We start from the raw sequence: 12850 nt of genomic DNA, 5'->3' as shown, positions 1-12850 counted from the left end.
GTGCACATATTTTGTGTGTGTGTGTGTGTGTGCGTGCACACGCACGCGCGTTTAAGTAAGTGCATGTGACTCAATTTACAACCAGTGTCAATATGCATGTATAAATGTAGTGGTCACCATAGGTGTGGACATTTGAAAGCAAAGTGTGCCACACATTTTATTAATGTCTGCCTCTCAACAACCACATTATTCACACGCGCTGACTTATGAAGTACTTACACACTGACTTATGAAACCCTGGCAGACATATTACTCTGCAGTCCGCCACTCCTACCGTCGCACACGCAACAATTACAATTACGATTTAGCTGTTTATGTTTATTTAGACATTCTAATTCATCCAGAACGACTAACATGTGCGAAATGAGAGTAAATGCCATGAACCCTAGTCAACAAGGAGAACGCATGCTTCAAAGAAAATTGGATACCAGGTAAACACGCGCACGCACACGCACACACACGCACACACACACACACACACACACACACACACACACACACACACACACACACACACACACACACACACACACACCACATCCTCTCACAGCAGGTTCACACAGTCTTTATAAGAATAGGGGCAGGTATGCCAAAATGATCAGAGTGCAGAGCCGGATGCACAATGGAGCACAACACATACACACACACATACAATTATGCAATTATGCAAGTGTTGACTGCAGGTACTCTCCATCTGTGCAGTGTAATGGAGTTCCAGCGTCACTTAAAGATGTAAACAACCACCCTGTGGTCCCAAATCAATCATCATTCACATCATTCATTTTTATTATCTTAATTTGATTTGGCATAGGTTGATGCAACCACACAGAAAGAGAGAGAGAGAGAGAGACAGACAGACAGAGACATAGACATAGAGTTTGAATGTACTGGATGAGTTAAGGCAGTGATACTCAACCTCAGGCCCGCGGGCCACATCAGGCCCGCGGGACCATTATGACTGGCCCACCAATGAAAATCTAAAAAAAAGAAGAAAAAAAAATCTGGAAAATGAAATAAAAATAAATAAATCTGAATGAAGTTATCTTTAATTACATTATTATAAGTAATACTATTAGAGTTGTACTATTACTCGAACGAAAATAAAAGCTTGGGGGGGGGGGGATGCAATGCAAATGAAAGACATATACTGTGTATCCCTATTCCCTGACATAATTTTATAGCTAAACGGACAGAATTCTATTTTATTTGAATGATGAAACCCAGCTGCCATTAATAAATGGAAATTGCGGAAATTGCGGAAATGGAAATTGCGGAAATTGTAATTGCGGAAATGGTGGAAATGGAAATTGCGGAAATTGCGGAAATAGAAATTGAGGAAATTGCGGAAATGGCCCCTTGCCATTTTTGTAATGTGGCCCACAGGTAAATCTATTTGAGTATCCCTGAGTTAAGGAACGATAAGAAACTGTGTGTGTGTGTGTGTGTGTGTGTGTGTGTGTGTGTGTGTGTGTGTGTGTGTTGTGCGTGCGTGCATGCGTTTGGGTTCTCTGCCATCTCATGTCATTTTCACCAAGTAACGGTTTATGACCGTAGCATGAATGTATGTCTGTGCCTGCTCATTATGTGTGCATGCATGTGTGTGTGCGCGCGTGTGTGTATTTTTCCACATAAATCTACAGCTGGGTGGAGGACTGTAGGCCTGTTTTCTCCCTCAGACTGTTTCTGAAATGTCAGAGTACTGTAACAATGTACTGTAGTAGAGCATCCAGAGAATCTCATATCCCCAGGTCTTCCTGAGTCTACAACAAGAGCTCTCCACAAAGCTGCTTTCTATAGGTTATCTATTCTGTCTATTGCAAGGAGTTTTCAGCAATTGAAAAAACTAAAACGTTCATTGATTTTCAATATTGTGGCCTTAACTGCAAGAGACAGAATGGAAAAGTTTAAACACAAAGAAATGATGAGCGGTTGGGTTGAGAGAAAGAATTCCCAGAGGATGACAGTGAGGCATAGCCTTGTGGAAGAGGACAGAGAAGAGGAGAATGACACTTTCTGTTGCTTTGACAGGCATTTATTAGACCTAATGACTGAACTCACACTGACTTACATCAGAGCAGCTCCCTACCAGCTGGTCAGACAGCTACCACCAGCCACAGTCTATTTTATTTCTTTCTCCTTTCTTCATCCCTCTTCCTTTACTATTCAATCAACCCCATTCCGTACTCCCGTTATTTTAGTCTGGAACTACAGTATATACTAGCAGGCAGCGGCCAGATTGATAGTACCAATCATTGGCTGACCTTCAGCTGGCTGGGCAAGTTAATGACATTACACGTCTGTGAAATGCTGCCAGTAAACATGCCCACAGAAGGAGTTGTGAGGTCTCAATGATTAGATATGTAAGGCCTCAGACAGAAATCTTTGTGTACACAATGGAGATTTTTAATATCACTTCACATGGTCACTGTCACAGACACAAACACAATAATGCCACTTTTTGGATTGTCTTTTGTGGTCAATAAGTGGATAAGAGGTTAACAGTCTCACACCAACCGTGTTCACAAAGAGGGGGCAGGGATAGGGAGAGCACTTCAACGAACAGGAATTGTCTATTTCTATTTGATGGGTGAGTCCAGAATCTCCTCATACTCCTCTCTTTGTTTCCGCCCACCCCCGCGAGAGGGAAGGAGCTTCATCGCCACCAGCCAACCTACACTCAGTACCACCATCACGTTCCCGACGACCTCAGGGGCAGAGGGAGCTGATGGGAGCAGGAACAGCTGCAGCAGCATAGCGACGGGTATCTCCACACTCTGAGAAGTGGACACCAGTGCAGGATGGAGCCGAGTGAGGGCGTGGGTCATTCCCAGGAAGGCCGATACCGAGCAGGCAGCCAGCCCCAGCACCAGGCCCCAGGCGGGGGCACTGGAGGGCCAGGACCAGCCCTCTTGGAGCAGGACCAAGGAGGCTGGGGCCAGCAGAGAACCAGTCCAGCTGACAGTAAACAGAGCGGTACCGACCCCAACGCGTTCCTTTAGGGAGCGATAGCCAACCAGGGCCAGGGCCATCCACAGCCCAGCCAGGGCTGACAGGGACCAGCCAAACGCGCTCCTCCAGAACACTGCTGGGTCACTCGGCGAGAAGCCTGCCTCGTTCTCATCTGCCGTAGGAAGCAGCACTAGACCCAGGCCGCACAGGCCTGCTGCTATGGTGATGCCATCAGCCAATCCCAGCCTCTCCTCCAGGAGCAGGAAGGCCAGAATGGCCGACAGCGCCGTAGTCGCCAGGCGCCAGGTTGCCGTGGCGTCTCCCGAGGAGACGAAGGTTAGCGAGGAGTAAGAGCAGCAGAGGGAGACGGAGTAAGCGACGCCATAGCAGAGCAGACGTAGACGGTAGCCCTCTGGGCCAAAGGGGTTCTCCCCCCTCTGCAGTGGTACGGCCACAGAGACCAGCTGGACAACGGAGCGCACCAGCAGCAGGAACAGGGGTCCGAGGCCGAAGCGCTCCGAGGCCAGACGGGTAAGAACAATGAGACAGCCGTGAGCCAGCGCCGCACCGAGCAGCCCCACCCAGGTCAGGCGGGAGGCGGAGACAGACGCTTCCCCAAAGCTAGCCAGCTGCTCTCCGACGCCCCTCCCAGGTACTTTCGGACCCCCGTCCCCCCCGTCTCCTCCCCCCGCCCCCGTGGCCTGTGGTTTGAGGGGCGTGTCTTTGCCTTTGTCTCTTGAGCCAAACAGAGTCCGCGGCCACCTCCTGCCCTCTGTCAGTTGCTTCCGGTCCGACGTCTCCTCCAGGAAGGAGCCAAAGTCCTCAAAGGAGGGAGCATCATCGTAGCCCTCATCCCCGGGCTGGGGGAAATGTGTGTGTATGCCGGGCTGGGGGGAGTATGCGGTGTGTGTGGCGTACTTGGCTGTGACGGTGTGAGGGTGGATCTTGACTCTCTTCTTAGAGCCGCTGAGCAGGTGGGTGGACTCCATGGTATAGTAGACAGAGACCTGGGGGAGGAAGAGAGAGGTCACTGAGTGACATAAATACAGCATATATTTAAATCATTCTGTGTAGGATTTTAAATCAAAAGGTTATTTTTATATCGTGTAATATCTTTCACAATAACCATTCCACATAAATGTGTTGTGTGACTGCTTCATTAAATACTATTTTTATTTGTGAGAGTCTGCCCCCCTACATTCCTGCCATGTAAAATGTGGAGAGGAAATCAAAGCAGCCAGGCCATTCTATGACTTAAGGCCTATATGGCATCATGTTGATCAGTCAGGGTTATTCTAGATACCCTGGTGACACACTCACTCACCCACGTAGACATTTTGTGAATGTATTATTAAAACACACACAATGTGACCACCAGTCGCCACATGGTGTTGCCAAACTACCAAACATCACCGGTGGCGCAGTCGGTAGCGCTGTCGCCTCACAGCTAGAAGGTCCTGTGTAACCCAGGATTATAACTGTTTGTATTGGTCACGGTTCTATCCGCAGCTACATCCTTCCACAGCTCATCATCCACACCAATCACTCACTCACTCACTCACTCACTCACTCACTCACTCACTCACTCACTCACTCACTCACTCACACCAGTTTGGAATTGGCAATCATCACCACCACCACCACACCCTAGTATAAACTCAGAACTTTGTCTCAGTCCTCAGAACTTTGTCTCAGTCAGTATCCCTTCTACAAACATTTAACTTTTCATGATTATACATTAAAATTACTAACACTGGTCAACATTTGATCATGATTTTAGACCTCCATATCCCACTCCAGACTGAGCTGTTGATGTTGAATTGGTGAGTGACCATTGTTTGTTGAAATGTTTGTTGTCTCCACCAGCCGAAGGCATGGGGAGAGTATGTTTTGCACTCCGTCCATCCATCCATCCATGTGTCTGTGTGTGTGTGTGTGTGTGTGTGTGTGAGTGTCCATCTGTGGACAGCTAATCTCTGGCACCATGGGCTTGATCGCAGTACACTGGCACTGCGCACACACCCTTGATGTCAGAGCCAAATGTTTCACATCGGCCTGTTATAGCGCCACCGCCACCAGGAGGCTGCTTTTTGTAAAACAATTATTTTGACAGTACACCTACAGATATTGTCCAAACATCACGCAAATTAGTACACATAATAGTCTCTCTAGAGCCATTAAACAAAACGGGTCTTTCAGATTTTTCAGACTCCAGCCTGATGGCTAAGCTTCCTTCCAAAGTTCGCAGGTGTGCTCCATTTCATACAAAATGCCACAAATCATGCACACTGTGTGATTTCCGTGAAATGTTGCACAGTTGCACACACATTCCCACTAGGCAGAGGAAGAAATGGCACTTGAAAATGTTCAGAGAGAGAGAGAGAGAGAGAGAGATGAGGCAGCAAGCCACATGGCATTTAACAGGTATTGCCAACCATCGGTAACCCTGCGTGAAGGTCATTTTAACATACTGTAGACATGGAAAGCTTGATAATGACTGAGCTGATGTTACTTGGACTATATAGCGATATACACCTAGTAACACAGAAATCATGCTAACACATGAATACATGCACAGTCTGTATTTCAAATCTTTCCAACCTGATATGTGGGAAGATGTGAGACGCTGTTATTGAGAAAAAACTAACAACTGAATTGATAAAATTAACATTTACAGAGACAGAGACTGAGCATCAACAGCTCAGGCCTACAGTTACAGTAGCCTACACACAGACTTGCACACACTGTACAGGGGTCGGCAACCTTTTTGACATCAAGTGCCATATTTTCCTATTCTTTGTCAGTGTACGTACAGTATGTGTATATAGATATAGCCTATATATTGTTTTTCATGTAGGCCTACTGAAATATCTTGAGAAATTAGCAAAAACCTGAGCCGAATGATGCAGGAAAAGGGAAAATTGGGTGAATAAATTGCAATTGATATTATTTTTTCTCCAATGCAGGTTTTCCTAAATTAGGCCAGCCGAGTTTGTTTAGAGCTTAATTATAAATTCCCTATCCCCAGCAAAGTCTATAGACTTTAGTGTTTGTTTAGGGTCAATTATGTAATTCATGCCAAGTATTATGGACTTTAATATTTGTTTAGGGTAAATTATGATGCAATTCGTGGTAGCCAAGTCTATGGACTTTAATGTTTTTTTTAGGGCAGTAAATTACACCACTCTTGCTATTATAAATACATCTTGTAATAAATGTATTTCATTTTTCACAGACATGAGAACATCAACATCCCCAAAGATCTGGGCCCCCATCACACTTTAGTTTTGTAGGTCTGGAAGGGAAAATAACTGGCAGTCGGTTTAAGCACAAAATACCCACACAGTCTGTTGTATGTGTGGTGCAGTCAGTCTGTTGTATGTGTGGTGCAGTCAGTCTGTTGTATGTGTGGTGCAGTCAGTCTGTTGTATGTGTGGTGCAGTCAGTCTGTTGTATGTGTGGTGCAGTCAGTCTGTTGTATGTGTGGTGCAGTCAGTCTGTTGTATGTGTGGTGCAGTCAGTCTGTTGTATGTGTGGTGCAGTCAGTCTGTTGTATGTGTGGTGCAGTCAGTCTGTTGTATGTGTGGTGCAGTCAGTCTGTTGTATGTGTGGTGCAGTCATGTCACTTCTGACTGACTTCTTTCTGTAGGCATAGGGAATATTTCCACTTATCAGCACAAAATGAATGTGCCAATGTCACAAACTATGAGTATATAGTGTATGCAGTCTGAGTCTGCTGCTGCCTTTAACTAGCTGTCACTTATACCATTTATCCTTTAATAAACAGGTCAGCTTCAGCATATGTCTATAGCCTTGCGGGTGCAGAATTGTGAATTGAACCTCTTAAATCCTATAATATTACACTTTGTTGACCATGTTCCCCAGGCCCTCTCCTTTTCCCCCTCCAATCTCACTAAATCTCTTCACTGAATACAGCCGATCAATATAATCTACAGTACAACTCCATCGATCATCATCGATCAGCTCAATATCTATACGTTTGTAGATCTGCTATTCTCGTGAAATGTTCAGCCTATTATGACATGCCCCGAATAGGGATACGGTTAGGCTGCAGGCTAATGCTGGAAAGTTGCCGGTTTGAAAACGCTATCCTCTTATTTCAGTATAACTACAGTTGAGGTGCCTTTGAGCAAGGCACGTAATCCAGCACCACAATTGATTGATTTTGTTTGGTGATAATAAGCTTTGTTTTTTTATTCTGCGATAACAAGCTTTGATTGATTTTATTTTGTGATAATAAGCACGGTGGCCAGAAGCAGAAGACTTTAACCCATTCTGACCTGAGATCAGATTCTAAAAATGTCGTTCTTAGATTTAATAGCAGACCTATACAAGCTATGAGCTTGTAGATCTGCTATTTTTAAATAGCTAAAGCATAACGTAATGCTATAACACCAAAAGGGGTTCCCGCCTAAAATGGGTTAAGGGGCTGCTCTGGGCAGTTCCCATGGGAATGTGAAATGGAACAAGCACACCCAGCAAACCCCCTTCCCTGAATAATCACAAAAAGCTGTACATTTTTGAGGGGCGCTATAGGTTTAACGTTTGTTTTGTCCCTAACACAAACATTAAATTCCATTAATAATAAAGATCACTTCACACAGGTGTGATTTTTGTTTGTTATTTTTTACCTTTTATGATGATTTGAATTTTTGTCATGATTATGAATTGAATACCCAGGACCTGAATGGAAACAACCTAACTTTTTGCGGCAATCCTATTGGTCTTGTGTTTTATACCCTGTATAGGCCTACTGATTACATTTCTGCCAATAAAGTATTCAATCAATCAATCAATCAATCAATCAGTCAATATAATGTAAAGTAAAAAAAAGTTTATGGATTTGCCATTTACTGAAGGAGACCTCATGGGATGGGAATATGACAAAAGTAAAGCAAACAGCCACACTGATTTGTGGAAATAATCTGACTGTCATCATGTCATGCTTCCTTCCCATAATTGGCATGTCCAACAAATCTGATCATGTCCTGCTGAAGTAAGATTAAGTCCCCTCTGTCCCCTTTTGGTCTCTCAGTCCATTGTTGTAAATGTACAGCTGCAGCCTGCCTCTGCAATGCTGTTGCCACTGTTGCAGCTCTCACAAAAGCCTGTTTCACACCTTATAAGCTCACACACACCGTCCGTAAACCAGCACACCAAGTCAGGCACATCTGCTGCTGCTGCTGCTGTGATGTGAATCAATGCGTTTTCTATGGATTCGGAACATGACACTTTGATAACATAGATTAAAGAAAACGTAGCATGTATTTAGCTATGTTCCATAGGAGTAATTAATGATACATTACCTATATGCTCGTAGCCTAATTTCTGTTGCCTAATGCCTTTTATGCGATGGCAATAATGTGCCTCTTGGTTGGTAATTGTGTTGTCCAGATGGGCAGTCGGTGTCCTATTTATCAAATATTCCTGTGGCATCTTGAGAGTCCGACTGCCAGGACTCAGGAGCAGACAATAACCGCGTCATTTTATGTGGTCAGTGGTGAGGTTGTGTGAATAGGTGTGTGACTGTGTGTGCGTGCGTCACGCACGGTGCGTGTATGTCCGTGACATAAATAGGTAGCCTATAACAGATCGGGAAGTAGCTTTTTCGTGAGTGGCGCGTGCGGCGCGTGCGTCATCCTTTTATTGCGCCTCTCGTGTGTCATGTCAAGGTTATCTTCGTCCCTCGCTGACGCGCCCCCATGCCATGACGTGACGCGCGCCCCCCCCCCCCCCACACACACACACACACACACACACACACACACACACACACACTGGCAATGTTGTTTGCTCTATAGATCGTATAAGACGTTTAAAGACCAGCATTAATGCTGTGATCATTGATCGGCGACGGGGGACACATCAGCGTCCGCATTTCAGTGCATATTTCACCAGACCAAGCAAGCATGCAATAACATAGTCAATAACCCAAATACGCGAAACCTGTATAGTAGCCTATATCGCTTTCATGAATGGAACAAAAGTGCGTACTCGTGCACATGCTGCGCCCGTGGATCGATCGGCGATAGAGGCGCAAATCACTAAATTCGCAAAATAAATAATATTGGCCTAATAATACATAATACACACATATATATATATATATATATATATATATATATAAAAACATTTCTTAATAATAACAAATCGGGCTATGGGGCATGCAGAAATGGCCCACCGGATAGCTCACCTGCTTTCTCCCAACTAAAGATTCCCACGCCCAGCTGCAGTCAACTTTCTCTCCGAGCCTCGGCCATTATAGGGAGCACCTGCTATGCCTGTTAAAGGGCAGAAAGACTCACTGGTTGCAGTCACCAGTTACCACTCATTTCTCATTCGTCTATCCTCCTCATATGCGACAGTCAGGTCAGGACGCTCTCCGAGAGAGAGGGAGAGAGAGAGAGAGAGAGAGAGAGAGAGAGAGAGAGAGAGAGAGACGGTTTCACTGACTCCAGGCAGATGTTATCAGTTATCTTGTTGTTCGAGACTCTCGACAGCCTCCACGAGTAGCGCGTCTCGACCGTGGGACGTGATATTCGAATGTTGCCATTATAATTAGACGTAACTCTGTCTGTTCACGCTTTGGCTTTATCAGCACTGATGTATACGGTTACGGATGGCTCCCTCTCAGCTCGATGGGGGGGGGGGGGGGGGGGTATGAGAAACTATAGTTGTCTTGAGGCTGAGCATGCGTGACAGTACACATGATGACGTCCTAATCAATCACTGCCTATAGTGCCTAGTGTGTCCATGATGATCTATATACCTCTGTTTGTGTATTATCACACACACACACACACACACACACACACACACACACACACACACACACACACACACACACACACACACACACACACACAGATGTCTCAACATGTGTGCCTGCATCCTGTGCCTGCCTGCTTGCATGAACCCCCCCCCCCCCCCCCCCCCACCTTATATATATTTCATCACTCTGGGCATGCATAATGCATTCCCCCAACTTGCATGTTGGGAATACATGCTGTGAGGTCCCAGAGTGTAGGCTGGCTTGTGCCTGAAGGTCACCGCCACCGGTCTAGATATAATATAGAATGGGACTTTTAAAGAGATAGAAGTATAGGTCTTTATACTATCTGAATGATATAGCATGTAGGGGTGTGTAACGAGACATTTTAACAACGATAAGATAAGTATCACAATATGGTTGACGATACGATACATGGACGATATTGGTTCATTATGATGATACGATACGTTTCAATGATTTGAGATCGATACAGTAGCAAATACATTCAATTTGTGTGAAACTTGTGGATAGTGCAGGTTCTTTTGAAGCAAAGATGTATTATTATGGAAAATATGGATATAAATAAGTAATCACTGTGATGATCTGGCAAATAGATGGACATTGTTTTTGAACACATATGGACAATTGATTGACAATTGAGTGATTAAATTGTTTACATTGCAAAACGATTTGATACAGATTATTTCCATTGCGAAACGATACGATACAAAGTCAAACGATAAGATACGATATTTGCTGTTTACAATTTACATATCGATATTCTATTTATTTTTATTTTTATTAAAGTTGATATTTCTATACAGTTACTATATTGTTACAACCCTATATGGCAGTATTGAAGAGGTTCTAACAATGCTCAGGCTTTCAGTTAAAGAATAGGGGGTTATGATGCGTAGTAGTGAAAGAGGAAGGTGCCCCTGATGTAGACTAAAGTCCATTGTCCATGTAGCCCAAAGGATGACTGAACCAAGATGCAAGATCATTTGAAGAGGGACTCTTTATGTGATAAGCATATAGTGCATGCAGTACAGTCATACATTAATGACATGAAATCAAGTTTATTAAGTTGTAACTGCAATTTGTTCCTGTTCGCGGATGACTCAGTGCTCCTGGTCTTGGACAGGTACAAATTGCAGGTCGAAAGAGTCCTGCAGCACTGATCTCGGTAATAATTGTGTTCTCTCCTTTCCGATAACAAACTGCACTATACATCTGGGAAAAACAGAATCCATACTATTTGGATCTAATGACGACCTCAGTAAGTCCCTGAGCTTTTTGATCAGAATGATCCAGTGGGAAAAAATGGCATTAAAAGTGATCACAAAGCTTGATCAAAAAAGAGTTTTGTGCAGGATCTCCTATAGTTTAGGAGTTCATTTAGGATTGAGTGCATGGCCATTTTGACATGTTCTGAAGAGCCTGTGCTGAAGACGCCAGGGCATGTGGACCATCTCCTCAATGCCCACCTCCAAGGAACAAGGAAAGGCTGAGATGGAGGACATCGTAACTGAGATGGATAACTTTACTCAAGAAGAGGTTACCGACCTTTTTGTGAAATACAACGCCAAGTCGCCCACCACAGGAAATGACCTCACGCACCCCATCTCCTTCCAGACATCTATTGGGCCAGGAGGGAATAGGCCATGCTGCAGTATCTGAGACCTGAAACCGGGGCTCAGGGAATCTTCCTTCATTTCAAACAACTAAGTTTAATCAGGGAAAGCATCTGTTTGCTGTTACTCAGATTGCCAACTTTTTCTCTCCCTGTTAGAGAGTTCACCATGGCTCGCTGTAGTTTACATGATTTAGTTTGATGTATTATCTTTTCTTTTGTGTTTATGTTGTTGTATTGTTTATTCCCCTTTTTGTACAGTCTGTGTTTTAATTTCTTTAGTGCACAGCTGTTCCAAATAAGCCAGCCCATGGCTTCTTCATTTCCTCGCACAGTATATTTTTACTCATTGATATATATATTGTCTATTTTCTTTGTATAACTACAGTATGTGCTAAATAAATAAACTAAACTAAACATGGCTGAGCACATCGTACATTTGACATTTGACTGAGACCCTATAAATTCCACACTAATCTAAACATAATGGTCCAGACTCCACCATGAAGGATTGAAGATGCGGTTAATAAGGTAGTAATCAATAACGCTGTCCTAGGACCTTACTAAAGTTGTTGTGTCCAAGGTAAGTAAGTAAGTAAATTTTATTTATAAAGCACTTTTCAAAACAACAGTTTACAAAGTGCTGTACAACAAGGTAAAAACAAAGACAATCAATTAAAAGCGACAAATCACAGCTCAAAATACAAACGAAATAAATATGTTTTCAGTGACTTCTTAAAAATGTCAACAGACTCTGCATTCTTTATAAAAAGGGGGAGGGCATTCCACAGTGTGGGAGCAGCTACGGCAAATGCCCGGTTGCCCTTGGTTACGCGTTTAGTCGCCGGAATTTTCAGTAGGCCCTTGTCTGAGGACCGGAGTGATCTTGTATTTTGTTTTTGAAGCAGGAGGTCTGAGATGTAGGGTGGGGCCAGCCCATGTAACGCCTTATAAGTTGTTAAAATGATTTTGAAATTGATTCTGGATTTAATGGGTAACCAGTGAAGTGAAGCGAGGACCGGTGTGATGTGTGATCTGCGATTGGTGTTTGTAAGAATCCTGGCGGTATAGCCTGCTGCAGACCAAAAGCTCTTGGATAGAGATTGACAGGGTGCGACAACTGCTGCATGGTATGATCTGAAGTGCCATGCATGTTGCCCACTTTGGGCCATTGGCAAGACATACAAAAGGAATGCTAAGCTAGTTATAGAGTAGGCCTACCTTGCTGTGTGTGATTAGAGATTCATTACGGAACAGGAGCAGGTGCTTAGTGAGACTGGAGAGTTGAACATTCAAGGAAGTCTTTCAAATTCACAAAGGACATGGTAAGTACAATGTGCCTAGAAGACGGGGGAGGAAGTTATTCCAATGTAATTGAGCCCTGGTTCGGCATTGGCAGAAACATGCATTGTATAGCATCTCCGAGCACACATTCCACAGAAAGACTGTCAGAGAAAGTGACAAAGAATGTATTT

The 12850-nt window shown here is 44.0% G+C and overlaps 1 protein-coding gene across 2 annotated transcripts; it reads right to left on the bottom strand.

The window, feature by feature from the left end:
• Positions 1-2576: 2576 nt before the first annotated feature.
• On the bottom strand, positions 2577-9281 carry slc35g2a (solute carrier family 35 member G2a; the record flags this gene model as incomplete). 2 transcript variants are annotated; one of them, XM_080784120.1, is made up of 2 exons in its annotated part: positions 9164-9281; positions 2577-3956 (listed from the first exon to the last, which is right to left on the bottom strand). In XM_080784120.1, the coding sequence occupies exon 2, from the start codon at positions 3936-3938 to the stop codon at positions 2577-2579; it is 1362 nt and encodes a 453-aa protein (XP_080640246.1). In that variant the 5' UTR covers positions 3939-3956; positions 9164-9281. The 2 variants fall into 2 exon arrangements, with proteins under 2 accessions (XP_080640246.1, XP_080640245.1); XM_080784119.1 differs by lacking the exon at positions 9164-9281 and adding an exon at positions 8277-8379.
• Positions 9282-12850: the final 3569 nt, after the last annotated feature.

The sequence above is a fragment of the Protomyctophum bolini genome (assembly GCF_963924005.1).
Source record: "Protomyctophum bolini genome assembly, chromosome: 15".
Classification (NCBI taxonomy): domain Eukaryota; kingdom Metazoa; phylum Chordata; class Actinopteri; order Myctophiformes; family Myctophidae; genus Protomyctophum; species Protomyctophum bolini.
The sequence above is the reverse complement of the archived record's forward strand: the minus strand, read 5'-3'. Positions and strand labels throughout refer to the sequence as shown.